The 16421-nt window shown below is 34.5% G+C and overlaps 1 protein-coding gene across 1 annotated transcript; it reads left to right on the top strand.

Annotated features, from left to right (window-relative positions):
• The first annotated feature begins 317 nt into the window (after nt 1-317).
• LOC136043357 (2',5'-phosphodiesterase 12-like) lies at nt 318-4451 on the top strand. Its single transcript, XM_065728279.1, has one exon. The coding sequence runs from the start codon at nt 1652-1654 to the stop codon at nt 3458-3460; it is 1809 nt and encodes a 602-aa protein (XP_065584351.1). The 5' UTR covers nt 318-1651; the 3' UTR covers nt 3461-4451.
• Nucleotides 4452-16421: the final 11970 nt, after the last annotated feature.

The raw sequence follows: 16421 nt of genomic DNA, 5'->3' as shown, positions 1-16421 counted from the left end.
GCAGTTCTTTTCTGCGGTGTGCCAGTTCACGTGGGAGATCAGAAGTGATGTTTTTTTTTTCAGATTCTTTCAGTTTACCACAATCTTTCATAATAACGTCCATAAGAGGCCCGTGTTCAAACAGCTAACAAATATCCTAGATATGCAATAGTATCCATTTTTTTTTTTTTTTTGAAATCAAAAACGTAGAACAAGCTTTAATATTCACCTAAACAAACTTTTGACTCAGTTATTATATCTTGTTTGAGGTCTTATTTAGAAATTCCATCCCTTTTCAATTGAAATGCTCAGTTTATCTTTCCAAGTGGTTTGACGAAATAGATACAAGTCAAATGCCGAATTTTGTGTACATGGATTTGTTGCCAGTAATAATTTCTTTGATGTAATTTTTTTTTCACCTTCTTGAGGTAATTTGTGCACATCGTCGTTCCGGCTATAATGGTGTATTGTTCGGTCCTTTATAACTTCACAACGTTTTTGGAACATTTTAATCTATAAAAACTATTTCAAAACATTTAAAAATAATTTAAAACTAAAAAATAACCTTATTTAGAAATAGCAACAAATTTGTATGCATCTCATCATGAGCGTCTTTTCTTGCGACTAGTCCTTTCAGGTAAAATTAAGAACCATTCATAGGCATATTAGTTCTTAATAGACCATACAAAACGCTATTTTTCATGAGCTCGATGCAATTTTTCTTCTATCCCACCAGCAAAGGCGTTTGAAGTGGACTATTATTTAGGTGTGGTTTTTGAATTAATCGACTGATTACCAATCAGTCATTGGTAGCATTCCTTAATAAAATAAGAAAAGTTTTCTTATTCTCGTTCTGTTACCCGCTTTGTAGAGCTATAATGAAAGAAAGGTTGAGATAGCTAGGGCACATCCTGCTAATGAAAGATGAAAAACTGCCAAAAATGTCTCTTTTTGGCCCACGTCTAGGGCTAAACAGAAAGTAGGTCGTCTGCGGCTGGGGTGTTGCCGTTGTGCAGCATAAGAGTAACGGCAGGTGTGCATAGAAGAACCCTTGGATTTTGTGAGCATTTCTTGAGAATTCCTGAAGAAATGTTGGGACAATTCTAGTTTCGCAAAATGCGCAAAGGATCAACCAGAAAGCATAAACTGAATGTTTATCTAAATGAAAGCCAGATAAGTATATTTGCATTTCAACAGTCATGTATTGTTGTTAAAAAACCTAATAATTGATGGAAGGGAGGTGGGTGGAAAAAGAGAAACGGAGAAAGAGTAAAGAGATACAGAGGGAGGTGCTAATATTGATAAAAGTGGCACGTTGTAACTGGGGAAGAAAACATACGTCATATTGTAGATTTTACAATTAACAAATTATCCATTTATCGGTGGAGTTTATAAATGAGTTTATGGCAATCGCAAAACTACCTCTTTTCAACTTTTTCCAAAACAAACATATTTCAAATATAGTAGTAGTATATAGTATAGGATTAACGACGCCTCTTGACTACTAAGGTCCCTGCGTCGGCCCTGCAGTGCATTGCTGCAGCATGCATATTTCAAATATATTCACTCATATGCTGTTTTCAAAATAAAGTGAGTTAAAAATTAGGCCTTTCCTGAAGCTGTTTTACAAGTGGGACCGTTTCAGCATCCATATTAAAAACAGCCTGAACTAATGGTGTTGCTACAATTTTTCAGAAGAAACCGTTCGATCTACTCTGGCTTCTCAAGAATGGATTATTTAAATGTTAAAATATCAGATACAAGTGCTCAATTTCGCATAAGTTTCCAGCTTGTAGATCCAAATAGTAATTTTTTACGGGTTTTCGATTTTACTCGACCTATGGCAGAGACTTGTGAAGCAACTGAGTTAAAAATTAAGCGCACAATGGAAAAGACACTTGCTAAACAGTATAAAAGGCTGAAAAAGACTTCAGACGAAATGAACATAACTATTAAACTTTCGGATAATCCAAATAAATCACTTATTTCTACTTTAGATATACTTAAAGATTCTGAATACCCAGTAGAAATTTTTAATAAGACCTATTCAATAGTTTGGAATACTCCCAGTGTTATTTCTTTAAAAATAATCAAATGTATTTTGGTCGGATTCCCCTGTTATCCAGTGACTAAGCTTGAAAACGCTGACGAATCTCTTGCAAAATTCAAATGGTTTAGAAGCATCACCTCTCTTTCCAAGGAACAACAAAAGAATGTTGTATATGAACGTCAGTGGACAGAAAGAGGAAAAAAATGTCTAAAGCCCATGAAAATAACACCACCCGATGAAACAAATGAAAGTCAGTGGTGTTTTATTGGTGGAAGTTCCTCATACTTGCCAACAACTGAAGATGTTGATCATTGGCTACTAGTAGAATGTATACCAAAGAATAAGGACACAGAAGGCCAACCTTTTAGGACAGTTTCACCTGTTGTAGTTTCAGCTGGACCAGGAAAATGTCCATTTGAAGATAGACATAAGTTCACAAAAGAAAGGGTTTCGAATCTTGGTCTCAGAGTAGTGACTTATAATCTATTGGCTGACTTGTACGTGAATAAGCAGTTTACATATTGCCCACCGTATGCTTTAGAAATCGCCTATAGGAAGCAATTTTTCTTGAAAGAAATTATAGGTTACAATTCAGATTTAGTGTGTCTTCAAGAAGTGGACACCAAAGTGTTTGATGGTGACTTAAAACCAAGGCTCCATTTAGAGGGTTTACCCGGGATCTTTGACAAAAAAGGAGGCCAAGTGTCAGAAGGACTCGCTTGCTTTTATCGAACTGATAAACTGAGGTTACTTCAAACAGAGAGTTTTACTATAAGTGAAGGATTGCAGGAAAGGCCAATTTTCAGGAGAGTATGGGAGACAGTATGTCGCAATGAAAAGTTAAAAAACAGAGTTCTCCAAAGGACAAATGCTCTTCAGGCACATGTATTTGAGCTAATAGAACGACCAGATCGTTGGCTAATTGTTGGGAACACTCACCTATACTCTCATCAAGACGCAGATCATATAAGACTTCTTCAGGCTGGGTTAGGAATGCTGTATTTTGAAGACTTGGTTAACACACTGGAATTAAAGGCTCCAGATAAGGAAATTGCCCTAATCTTCTGTGGGGATTTCAACAGTTTTCCCTCAAATGGTGTCCTCGAATTAATGCGAAAGCAGCATATTCCTCCTGATCACAAGGATTGGACCTCAAATGTCGATGAAGCTGTTGAAGATCTCCCTCTGATTAACCCTATAAGAATGGAAAGTGCACGTGGCACGCCTCTTTATACTAACTATACTGATGATTTCAAAGACTGTCTGGACTATATATTTTACCAAGAGAATAGATTTAATGTCAGTCAGGTAGTTCCACTGCCAAGTGAAGAGGTGCTTAGTGCTAATGTTGGACTTCCTAGTGTTGTATTTCCCTCAGATCATGTTTCCTTAGTAGCTGATCTAACTTGGGTGACAAACAAAGGCTCATGAATCTGTACAAAATTTGTGTGCTAACTTTGACAAGTCAAGTGAATTTGTTTGCTTTAGCTATGTATACAAAAAATTAAATTATTGAGAAAATCCTTTTCTTAATCAGTGTGAATTGGCTCTCAAGTAGTCCAACGCTTCTGTTCGAATGGAAAATTTAGTTAAACCACATTTTCTTTCTGTGAGCATCGGTTCGCTCTTTACTAGGTTGCAGCTAAGATGAAGATGATGCGGTTTCTACACAACATATATCAGATGCATTATTTTACCATTTACCAATGGTTTTTGAGGCATGTTTTGACAAGTAAGAAATATGGATACTTCAATTTCGGCTGTGGTAAAACAAAATACGCTATACGACATTTTATATCTAACCACGCCCATTCAACATGCCAGCCCAATTTAACTGGCCAACCCGGTCTATCTCAGACCAGCCCATGGTTAGAGACGACATTCAGCAAAAGAGGTGGTGATACCTTGGGCGCGTTATCCGTATGAAAGATAATGTTGTCTCGAGACAGATTGTAGAATGGCAAACTCAGGGAAACCGCAGGAGAGGTCGACCAAAGAACACCTTGTGTCGCACCTATCAATGAGAATTGTCCAACATTCACACGACGATCGGACCAGAATGGGAAGATGTTTGGGCAGAAGCGCACATGCGGGATGACTGGCGACTCTTTGTGGATGGTGCGAGTGCCTCCAGTGGCACAGTAGGATCTAAGGTCTAAGGTAAGGTCATTCGAATGAGGAAGATTCTTAATAGTGTGTATTTTCGTATTTTTATCAAGGCAAGATATTACATAGATCAAAAGGTGTATCACATATTCTAATAGATCCGAAGTCGGATATAGATAGTACTGCATCGTATTAATAGAAACTATTAACTTGTTTTCTTCATATTGGCTTGAAATCGAATTTCCTGCTTATGTGTAGGTTTATACCATCCTTGGGAGAAGCCGCAAAAAAAAGCACATTTTCACGTTTTAACATATTTCAGGGCAATGGAAACGAATCCTCCTACCAAGATTTCCTCATATTCATCAAACATCACGGCTCTTACATTGCTGTACATCCCAAAGTCGATGTTATCCAGCTTGCTTTATTAGAGCCTATAAAATCTGCCGTATACAAAAATGCTGTAGAGATAGCTCATTTAGACCCAGACAATTATTATGAGTGGTGGTGAGTTTTTCTTTCAATTTGTTTTTTTTTCATGCGTATTTGCAACGGTCCTATTTTGCCTCTTGTAAGTTCAAATTCAATTTATTAACATAATACGCATAACAAATAAAATACACTGGGTTACCATGGAGAGACAGAGCTCGTGATTGCGGTGACCCCATCAATATTTACAACATAAATAATATTAGTTGAAGATCCAATACCCAAGTCCACGGCCCACACACAAAGCAGAATGACAAAATAATTACCACAATAACAAAACAATCATACAAACGTGCACGGAGAATGACATCATGAGCAATCAGAGACAATGAATAAAAAAAAATCCATAGAGAGAAAAACAAAGATTAATGGTGAAAAATTTCTAGGAAAAAATTTAAAAGTTCATGTCTTATTATATTAAATGATTTAGTATCATCATATACAGTATGAAATTTTATCCATGTGCTTGTTATGATGTTCCTTGGTAAAAATCTCGACCTCTTCGTTGTAAATCGAGAAGAAATACGCTGGTCTTTATGCCGAATCCCATAATGATGAAGTTTGCCCTTTCTCCCAAGCATACCAATGGACTGAAAATAAACTGGGAGCATTTGACGGTCATACTTAATTTTAAAAAGCACTGAAGAAAGATTACATAGACAAGAAATAGGAAGGATATGCATTAACAAATAAAGAGTTTCTGTCGTCGTCTTACCAGGGTATGACGAAGGTGATGGTAGATTCTTCTGTAAAATCCTTAGAGCCCGATTTTGCACAGTTTGTAACGGTTTAAGATGGGTTTTAAATGTTGCCAGATAAACAATAGGACAATATGATAAATGGGAAAGAACTAAAGAAAAATATAACAATCTTAATATTTCATAAGGGAAAAAATGTTGCAACCTATACATGATTCCAACTCCTTGTGCTGCTTTAATTCGTAGACGACCAAGATGACCTTTAAACGAAAGATTTTAATCAATCTCCACACCAAGGTACCAGATCGAACTTACTCTTTGGATGCTTATACTTAAGCCTTCAATAGTCACCTTATCAAATTCAATAGGCTCTTTATAAATGCGGCTGTAAGTCATGAATTTTGTTTTAGCTACGTTTAGTGACAATCGATTAGCCTGTAACCACTGAGCCAATGCTGTTACGTGCCATTGTAGTTGTGTCCCTATGTCCCACCTGTGAATATATATATATATATATATATATATATATATATATATATATATATATATATATATATATATATATATATATATATATATGTTTTTAACTACGTAAAACTTGTGAATGTACAACATTCTTTGCTGTCCCATTGTCTGTGCATATAAATAGATTGTCAGGTTTACCGACTCTTGAACATGCAACATATAATGGTCCATGGGAAAACAATCCGTATTCAGATCTATACCTCATGATTCTAATGATTGCCCTTGAGCTTTGTTGATAGTGATTGCTAATCGACCATTCCCTGTGTCGCCGTCGTCATTTATATATCCCCCTGTGCCCCCCGGCGTCCCCGTTGTAGTTGTGTCCCTGTGTCCCGGTCGTCATTTATATTCCCTGTGTCCCGGTCGTCATTTGTATCCCGGTGTCCCGGTCTGTATATACATTCGTTTTTGAAATGGTATATGATGAAATAAATTTTTGTATTTTTCCCCTTTTTTTCTTTTTAGTTTTTTTTTTGGTTTTTACTTTTTTTTTAGTTTTTTTTTTAGTTTTTTTTCTTTTTTCTTTTCAGTTTTTTTTTATTTTTATTTTTTTTAGTATTGTTTTTCTCCTTTATTTTTCATTTTTTTCCTTTTTATTTTTTTTCTTTTTAGTTTTTTTTAGTTTTTTAGCTTTTTTAGTTTTTTATTAGTTTTTAGTTTTTTTAGTTTTTTTTTACTTATGTCCTGGTCGTCATTTATACTCTCTGTGTCCCGGTCGTCATTTGTGTCCCGGTGCTTTGTTGATGGTGATTGCTAATCGAACATTCCTTGTGTCCCGGTCGCTTTCTCTTTGAGTGTCCCGGTCGTCATTTATATTCCCTATGTGCCGGTGTCCCGGTCGTCATTTGTGTCCCGATGTCCCGGTCTGTAATTTCATCAGTCGAAAACATGACATCAGTCGACACACAAACATGACGTCACTCGACACACACACACACAGACAACTTATTTTTATATATATAGATAGACTTCGGCTTGAATACATTTGTTTTTGAATTGGTATATGATGTGTCCCGGTCGTCATTTATATTCCCTGTGTCCCGGTCGTCATTTGTGTCGTCATTTGTGGTCGTACATATGTATTTGATTGCCTTTACGGAGTTACAGTATTCAACGCTTATGTGTGCATTAAATTTTTTTGACAATAAAGGTGAATATGGAACAACCCACTGATTATCTACTTCTATGGTGGTACCGTTATGCTTCTTTATTATTGCTGTGTTACCGCCATCTTCAGTAGATTTTCTTCTATATTGTGGGTTACTATCATTGCCAGTAATTGTGTTAGGTACTAAAAGTCGAGGATATTGCTTTTTGCACCTTCCTTTTGCGCCATGCACGGTGATTTTTCATTCAGTGCACCGCAAGGTCCATGTATCAGATTTTTTACAACAATATCATAAAAGCCTTTATCGACATTTTCATCAGGAATTTCAGCGGAAATCACATCGTCAATTTCACTAGAAGTAATTTTATCATGTAGCCAGATTAAAATATGTGTGTGTGGCAATCCTCGTTTTTGCCATTCCACTGAGTACATCCAACAGCGCACTGACCCAAACACTTTAAGCTTTACTATGTAGTTTATCAGTGATTTCAACTTTTGCCGGAAGACACGGGCCGTAATGTCATGTCTATGAACCGCCAATTGTCCTGGAAGTAAAAGCTGCCATATCTCGTCCCAAGATTGATTACATGTAAATGTAATAAATAAATCTGGACGACCATAGAGACGAACATACGCAATAGCATCTTGAGAATATTCATGCATATGACGGGGACTGCCAGCATGTGACGAAGGTAAAATCGTTAATCTTCCAACGTTTGTGGTATTACCGTCATTTTCAACTGCATCTCGCAAATGAATGTATTGTTCAAAGCGGAGCTTGGTCTGATTCAGACGGATAAATAGCAAACGTTCTGATTCAAGTTTTGCATACATATCAACAATATATTAGTGAAACAATTGACGGCATTTTAAAATATAATTGTCTTCATCCTGACGAATCATTAGTCTATAGGAATAATAATTCATTGCGCTGCATTTCTTATCCGTTTGTTTGTCAGTGGATGGATCTTGCAATTTATTATTAAAGTGATAGCCGTTGGCTCCATCCCAAAAAATGATAGGATATTGTAGGGCATCGTAGCATCGATGAGTTTCAGCAACTCTTACCAACTGAGTGTTTCGCTTATGAAAAATAATATCTCGAGGTAAACACTGATCTACGACCATAACGATTGCCACTTCGTCGATAGTTGGAGCATTGCATCTACGCACATGTTGGCCAGTAGGCGTTATGTCAGCGGAAATAACAATTTTATGCGTGTCAGTAGGCATCAAATCGATTGCTGTTTTGAACAGACGCACTAAATTATTATTTTCATGGAAAAGATGTTGCAGTTGGGAAACGTAAGTCCTTTCAACGCCGGGAGAAATTTCGCAACGTGCATTCAATTCAGAATTTCTATCACTGATGAAGAAAAGTTGTAAAAATTTATGATTCTCGCCTGAGAATGGTAGAAGGGACCCTGCTCTATAATAAATGTGCCCTTTTACTGTGAAAGTAGGCATAAATTGATCTTGATTTTCGATTTGGGCACCAAACGACGTCATTCGGAAACATGAGTTAAATTTTCTAATGTTTAACAAAATACGCTTAGATTCTGACGTAGTTCCAGTAAGTAAAGTCTTCAATGGCTCTGGTGGTGCAGCCAATTGAGGAAGTTTAACTTTTCCTGAGGCGCAACACATTCCCATTGTTTCACCATTAAATTTCAAGGCCTTGCAATAGGGACAAATTTTAGACATAGTCCCGATTTGAACACATCTACTATAATCATCGACTGGGCTGTACCTGAATGCCAGGCAAAAATTTTCAGGTTGCTCTTGTGATTCCTTGGCACGCTTTCTTTTGGTGATTTCTCTTTGAGACGCAAGCCTGTTTTCACGCTGTTGTTGTGATTCCTCGGCACGCTTTCTTTTCATACTTTCTCTATTAGCCGCAAGTCTGTTTTCACGCTGTTGTTGTGATTCCTCGGCACGCTTTCTTTTCTTACTTTCTCTATTAGCCGCAAGCCTTTTGGCATAGACTCTGAGCATCTTCCTCAGCTGTTTCTTCTGCAATTGTAGGTTCTTCTGTCATTTTAAGATCTATATTAAAAATTTCTCTTTGAAAGGCCTTCTTATATACTTATAATGACGTCATATACAAAGCCTTTGACGTCATAACAAACATGACGTCTATCGACAAACTACTTCATGACGGCATAATGCTCAATCCTTATGATGACGTCATTCGACAAACATGACGTCAGTCGACACTAACAACTTATTTTTATATATATACTAGCTGTTGGTGTGGCGCAAAGCGCCACACTAACACCTAGTTGGCGTGGGCGCTTCGCGTTCCCCCGAGCCCCCCCCCCCCGTGCGCGTAAGTTGATACGCGCCATTGTAGTTGTGTCCCTGTGTCCCACCTGTGAATATAGATAGATATATATTTATATATATAAAAATAAGTTGTCTGTCCGTTACGCCAGATTATATTTTATCTATATATAAAAATGAAACTAAACTGAAACTAAAAATGTAGAAATTGAGAATTGCATAAATATTTCTATATATTTTGACAATAGATTAAATTAATTCGAAAATCTTATAACAGATATTTATAATGTTGGGGTTTATTATAAATTGTTGAGTGTTAGCATGCTTGGTACGTAAAATTTTTCTAACAGTCAATGTTAGAATGAACACTGACGAATTGAAAAACATTGAAAAAGATAGAATGTTACCAAATCCTACAACAGAAGAAACAGCCGAGGAAGCTGCTCAGAGAGTTAATGCCAAAAGGCTTGCGGCTAAAGAACGTAAAACCGCGCAATTAGAAGAAGATCAACCTGGACAGCGAGAGTCAAAACGTATCAAAACTGAAAATGATAGCGATGATGATTGGGTTTGGGATTTTGACTTGGATAAGGTTATCAATGCCTACCAGATTTTACTTAAAAAAACAAAGGTTCGGCGATATGTATTTACGTCTGAAAATAAAGAAGAAAAAGAAAACTGAAACTAAAAATGTAAAAACTGGGAATTGCATAAATATTTCAAAATATTTTGACAATAGATTAAAGTAATTCGAAAACCTTAAAACAGATACTTAAAATTTGAGTTTTATTATAAATTGTTGAGCTTTAGCATGCTTGGCACGTGAAGATTTTTCCAACTGTCAATGTTAGAATGAACATTGACCGACAGACCGACAGAATTTGCGATTGCTATATGTCACTTGGTTAATACCAAGTGCCATAAAAAGGTAAAAAACTAAAAAGAAAAAAGATAAAAAACTAAAAAAGCTGCAAAACTAAAAAAAGAAAAACTAAAACAGAAATTATATCTATATATATAAAAATAAGATGTCTCTGTGTGGATCTGTGGATCAGGTGACGTCACCTGAAAAAACTGGATCAGGTGACGTCAAAACTGAAAAAACTAAAAAAAGGCAAAAACTACAAAAAAAACTAAAAACTAATAAAAAAAATAAAAAAGCTAAAAAACTAAAAAAACTAAAAAAAAGGCAAAAACTACAAAAAAAACTAAAAACTAATAAAAAAGCTAAAAAACTAAAAAAACTAAAAAAAGGCAAAAACTACAAAAAAAACTAAAAACTAATAAAAAAAATAAAAAAGCTAAAAAACTAAAAAAACTAAAAAAAGGTAAAAAACTAAAAAAACTAAAAACTAAAAAAAACTAAAAAAAAGGAAAAAACTGAAAAATAAGCTAAAATAAAGGTAAAAACCAATAAAAAACTAAAAAAAACTGAAAAAACTAAAAAAAGGCAAAAACTACAAAAAAAACTAAAAACTAATAAAAAAAGTAAAAAAGCTAAAAAACTAAAAAAACTAAAAAAAGGTAAAAAACTAAAAAAATAAAAAATAAAAAAAACTAAAAAAAAGGAAAAAACTGAAAAATAAGCTAAAATAAAGGTAAAAACCAATAAAAAACTAAAAAGAAAAAAAGGAAAAAACTAAAAAAAATTTTCATCTAAAAAAACTAAAAGAACTAAAAAAGAAAAAAATAAATGACGACACTCAAAGAGAAAGCGACCAGGACAAAAGGAATGTTCGATTAGCAATCAACAAAGCACCGGGACACAGGGAGTATAAATGACGACCAGGACATAAGTAAAAAAAAAACTAACAAAACTAAAAAGAAGGTAAAAACTACAAAAAAACTAAAACGAAAAAAAAAACTAAAAACTAATAAAAAAACTAAAAAATCTAAAAATCTAAATAAACTAAAAAAGAAAAAAAGGAAAAAAATAAAGGAGAAAAACAAAACTAAAAAACGAATGTATATACAGACCGGGACACCGGGATACAAATGACGACCGGGACACAGGGAATATAAATGACGACCGGGACACAGGGACACAACTACAACGGGGACACCGGGGGAAACAGGGGGATATAAATGACGACCGGGACAAAAAACTGAAAAGAAAAAAAAAACTAAAAACTAATAAAAAAACTAAAAAATCTAAAAATCTAAATAAACTAAAAAAGAAAAAAAAGGAAAAAAATAAAGGAGAAAAACAAAACTAAAAAACGAATGTATATACAGACCGGGACACCGGGATACAAATGACGACCGGGACACAGGGAATATAAATGACGACCGGGACACAGGGACACAACTACAACGGGGACACCGGGGGAAACAGGGGGATATAAATGACGACCGGGACACCGGGACAGGGAATGGTCGATTAGCAATCACCATCAACAAAGCTCAAGGGCAATCATTAGAATCATGAGGTATAGATCTGAATACAGATTGTTTTCCCATGGACCATTATATGTTGCATGTTCAAGAGTCGGTAAACCTGACAATCTATTTATATGCAAAGACAATGGGACAGCAAAGAATGTTGTATATTCGCAAGTTTTACGTAGTTAAAACCATATATATATATATATATATATATATATATATATATATATATATATATATATATATATATATATATATATATATATATATATATATATATATATATATATATATACATATATATATATATATATATATATATATATATATATATATATATATATATATATATATATATATATATATATATATATATATCTATCTTCTATATCTATATAAAAATAAGTTGTCTGTCTGTGGATGTGTCAGGTGACGTCACCTGAAAAAACTGGATCAGGTGACGTCAAAACTGAAAAAACTAAAAAAAGGCAAAAACTACAAAAAAAAACTAAAAACTAATAAAAAAAATAAAAAAGCTAAAAAACTAAAAAAACTAAAAAAAGGCAAAAACTACCAAAAAAACTAAAAACTAATAAAAAAAATAAAAAAGCTAAAAAACTAAAAAAACTAAAAAAAGGTAAAAAACTAAAAAAACTAAAAACTAAAAAAAACTTAAAAAAAAGGAAAAAACTGAAAAATAAGCTAAAATAAAGGTAAAAACCAATAAAAAACTAAAAAAAAAACTGAAAAAACTAAAAAAAGGCAAAAACTACAAAAAAAACTAAAAACTAATAAAAAAAGTAAAAAAGCTAAAAAACTAAAAAACTAAAAAAACTAAAAAAAGGTAAAAAACTAAAAACAATAAAAAATAAAAAAAAAATAAAAAAAAGGAAAAAACTGAAAAATAAGCTAAAATAAATGACGACACTCAAAGAGAAAGCGACCAGGACAAAAGGAATGTTCGATTAGCAATCAACAAAGCACCGGGACACAGGGAGTATAAATGACGACCAGGACATAAGTAAAAAAAAAAATTAACAAAACTAAAAAGAAGGTAAAAACTACAAAAAAACTAAAAAGAAAAAAAAAACTAAAAACTAATAAAAAAACTAAAAAATCTAAAAATCTAAATAAACTAAAAAAGAAAAAAAAAGGAAAAAAATAAAGGAGAAAAACAAAACTAAAAAACGAATGTATATACAGACCGGTACACCGGGATACAAATGACGACCGGGACACAGGGAATATAAATGACGACCGGGACACAGGGACACAACTACAACGGGGACACCGGGGGAAACAGGGGGATATAAATGACAACCGGGACAAAAAAACTAAAAAGAAAAAAAAACTAAAAACTAATAAAAAAACTAAAAAATCTAAAAATCTAAATAAGCTAAAAAAGAAAAAAAAGGAAAAAAATAAAGGAGAAAAACAAAACTAAAAAACGAATGTATATACAGACCGGGACACCGGGATACAAATGACGACCGGGACACAGGGAATATAAATGACGACCGGGACACAGGGACACAACTACAACGGGGACACCGGGGGAAACAGGGGGATGTAAATGACGACCGGGACACCGGGACAGGGAATGGTCGATTAGCAATCACCATCAACAAAGCTCAAGGGCAATCATTAGAATCATGAGGTATAGATCTGAATACAGATTGTTTTCCCATGGACCATTATATGTTGCATGTTCAAGAGTCGGTAAACCTGACAATCTATTTATATGCAAAGACAATGGGACAGCAAAGAATGTTGTATATTCGCAAGTTTTACGTAGTTAAAACCATATATATATATATATATATATATACTAGCTGTTGGGGTGGCGCTTCGCGCCACCCCAACACCTAGTTGGTGGGGGCGCTTCGCGCCCCCCCCAAGCCCCCCCGCGCGCGTAAGTCGTTACGCGCCATAATAGTTACGCGCCATTGTAGTTGTGTCCCTATGTCCCACCTGTGAATATAGATATATATATATATATATGGTTTTAACTACGTAAAACTTGCGAATATACAACATTCTTTGCTGTCCCATTGTCTTTGCATATAAATAGATTGTCAGGTTATCCCCCTGTTTCCCCCGGTGTCCCCGTTGTAGTTGTGTCCCTGTGTCCCGGTCGTCATTTATATTCCCTGTGTCCCGCGTCCCGGTCATCATTTGTATCCCGGTGTCCCGGTCTGTATATACATTCGTTTTTTAGTTTTGTTTTTCTCCTTTATTTTTTTCCTTTTTTTTTTCTTTTTTAGCTTATTTAGATTTTTAGATTTTTTAGTTTTTTTTATTAGTTTTTAGTTTTTATTTCTTTTTAGTTTTTTTGTCCCGGTCGTCATTTATATCCCCCTGTTTCCCCCGGTGTCCCCGTTGTAGTTGTGTCCCTGTGTCCCGGTCGTTATTTATATTCCCTGTGTCCCGGTCGTCATTTGTATCCCGGTGTACCGGTCTGTATATACATTCGTTTTTTAGTTTTGTTTTTCTCCTTTATTTTTTTCCTTTTTTTTTCTTTTTTAGTTTATTTAGATTTTTAGATTTCTTAGTTTTTTTATTAGTTTTTAGTTTTTTTTTTCTTTTTAGTTTTTTTGTAGTTTTTTCCTTCTTTTTAGTTTTGTTAATTTTTTTTTTTACTTGTGTCCTGGTCGTCATTTATACTCCCTGTGTCCCGGTGCTTTGTTGATTGCTAATCGAACATTCCTTTTGTCCTGGTCGCTTTCTCTTTGAGTGTCGTCATTTATTTTTTTCTTTTTTAGTTCTTTTAGTTTTTACCTTTTTTAGTTTTTTTTTAGTTTTTAGTTTTTTTAGTTTTTTACCTTTTTTTAGTTTTTTTAGTTTTTTAGCTTTTTTATTTTTTTTATTAGTTTTTAGTTTTTTTGTAGTTTTTGCCTTTTTTTTTAGTTTTTTGTCCTGGTCGCTTTCTCTTTGAGTGTCGTCATTTATTAGTTTTTTCCTTTTTTTTTTTAGTTTTTTATTGGTTTTTACCTTTATTTTAGCTTATTTTTCAGTTTTTTCCTTTTTTTTAGTTTTTTTTTATTTTTTATTTTTTTTAGTTTTTTACCTTTTTTTAGTTTTTTTAGTTTTATTAGTTTTTTAGCTTTTTTACTTTTTTTATTAGTTTTTAGTTTTTTTTTGTAGTTTTTGCCTTTTTTTAGTTTTTTCAGTTTTTTTTTTAGTTTTTTATTGGTTTTTACCTTTATAGTTTTTTTAGTTTTTTAGCTTTTTTATTTTTTTTATTAGTTTTTAGTTTTTTTTGTAGTTTTTGCCTTTTTTTAGTTTTTTCAGTTTTGACGTCACCTAATCCAGTTTTTTCAGGTGACGTCACCTGACACATCCATCCACACATCCATCCATCCATCCATCCACAGACAACTTATTTTTATATATATAGATATATATATATATATATATATATATATATATATATATATATATATATATATCTATATTCACAGGTGGGACATAGGGACACAACTACAATGGCGCGTAACTATTATGGCGCGTAACGACTTACGCGCGCGGGGGGGCTTGGGGGGGGCGCGAAGCGCCCCCACCAACTAGGTTTTGGGGTGGCGCGAAGCGCCACCCCAACAGCTAGTATATATATATATATATATATATATATATATATATATATATATATATATCTATATTCACAGGTGGGACATAGGGACACAACTAAAATGGCGCGTAACTATTATGGCGCGTAACTATTATGGCGCGTAACGACTTACGCGCGCGGGGGGGCTTGGGGGGGGCGCGAAGCGCCCCCACCAACTAGGTGTTGGGGTGGCGCGAAGCGCCACCCCAACAGCTAGTATATATATATATATATATATGTTTTTAACTACGTAAAACTTTGAATATACAATATTCTTCGCTGTCCCATTGTCCGTGCATATAAATAGATTGTCAGGTTTACCGACTCTTGAACATGCAATATATAATTGTCCATGGGAAAACAATCCGTATTCAGATCTATACCGCATTTTTCTAATGATTGCCCTTGGGCTTTGTTGATGGTAATTGCTAATCGAATATTCCCTGTGTCCCCGTCTTCATTTATATATCCCCTATGTGCCCTTCCGGCGTCCCTGTTGTAGTTGTTTCCCTGTGTCCTGGTCGTCATTTATATTCCTGGTGTCCAGGTCGTTATTTGTGACCCGGTGTCTCGGTCTGTGATTTCTCTTTTAGTGTCCCGGTCGTCATTTATATTCCTTGTGTCCCGGTGTCCCCAATTCGATTGCTTTTTTGAACAGAAGCACTAAATTATTATTTTATTGGAAAAGATGTTGCAACTGGAAAACGATAGTCCTTTCAACGTCGTTTTTTTTTATCATCAGTATCACTTTCAAGTTGTTTGGCTTGTTTTACCTTGGCTTGTCTTTCGTCACTATGAAATACATATCGACGAACCTATGTTTTTTAACTAAAATCTGGTAAGCCTTGATGACCTTATCCAAGTCAAAATCCCAAACCTAATCATCATCGCTGTCATTTTCAGTTTTGATACGTTTTCCGGTGTCCCGGTCTCTAACGTACGACAATAGATAAATTGTGTTGTAAGTTTGTTCACGATCCCATAAAGTGATAGCCGTCGGCTCCATCCCAAAAAATGATAGGATATTGTAGGGCATCGCAGCATCGATGAGTTTAAGCATTTCTTGTCAACTGATTGTTTCGCCTATAAAGAATATTATCTCGAGGTAAGAACTGATCACCGACCATAACGATTGCCACTTCGTTGATAGTTGTGTATCAGTAGGCATCAATTCGAATGCTGTTTTGAACA

This window comes from Artemia franciscana, unplaced genomic scaffold (assembly GCF_032884065.1).
Source record: "Artemia franciscana unplaced genomic scaffold, ASM3288406v1 Scaffold_4911, whole genome shotgun sequence".
In the NCBI taxonomy this organism is placed as follows: Eukaryota; Metazoa; Arthropoda; class Branchiopoda; order Anostraca; family Artemiidae; genus Artemia; species Artemia franciscana.
This window is presented reverse-complemented; position numbering and strand designations above follow the sequence as displayed.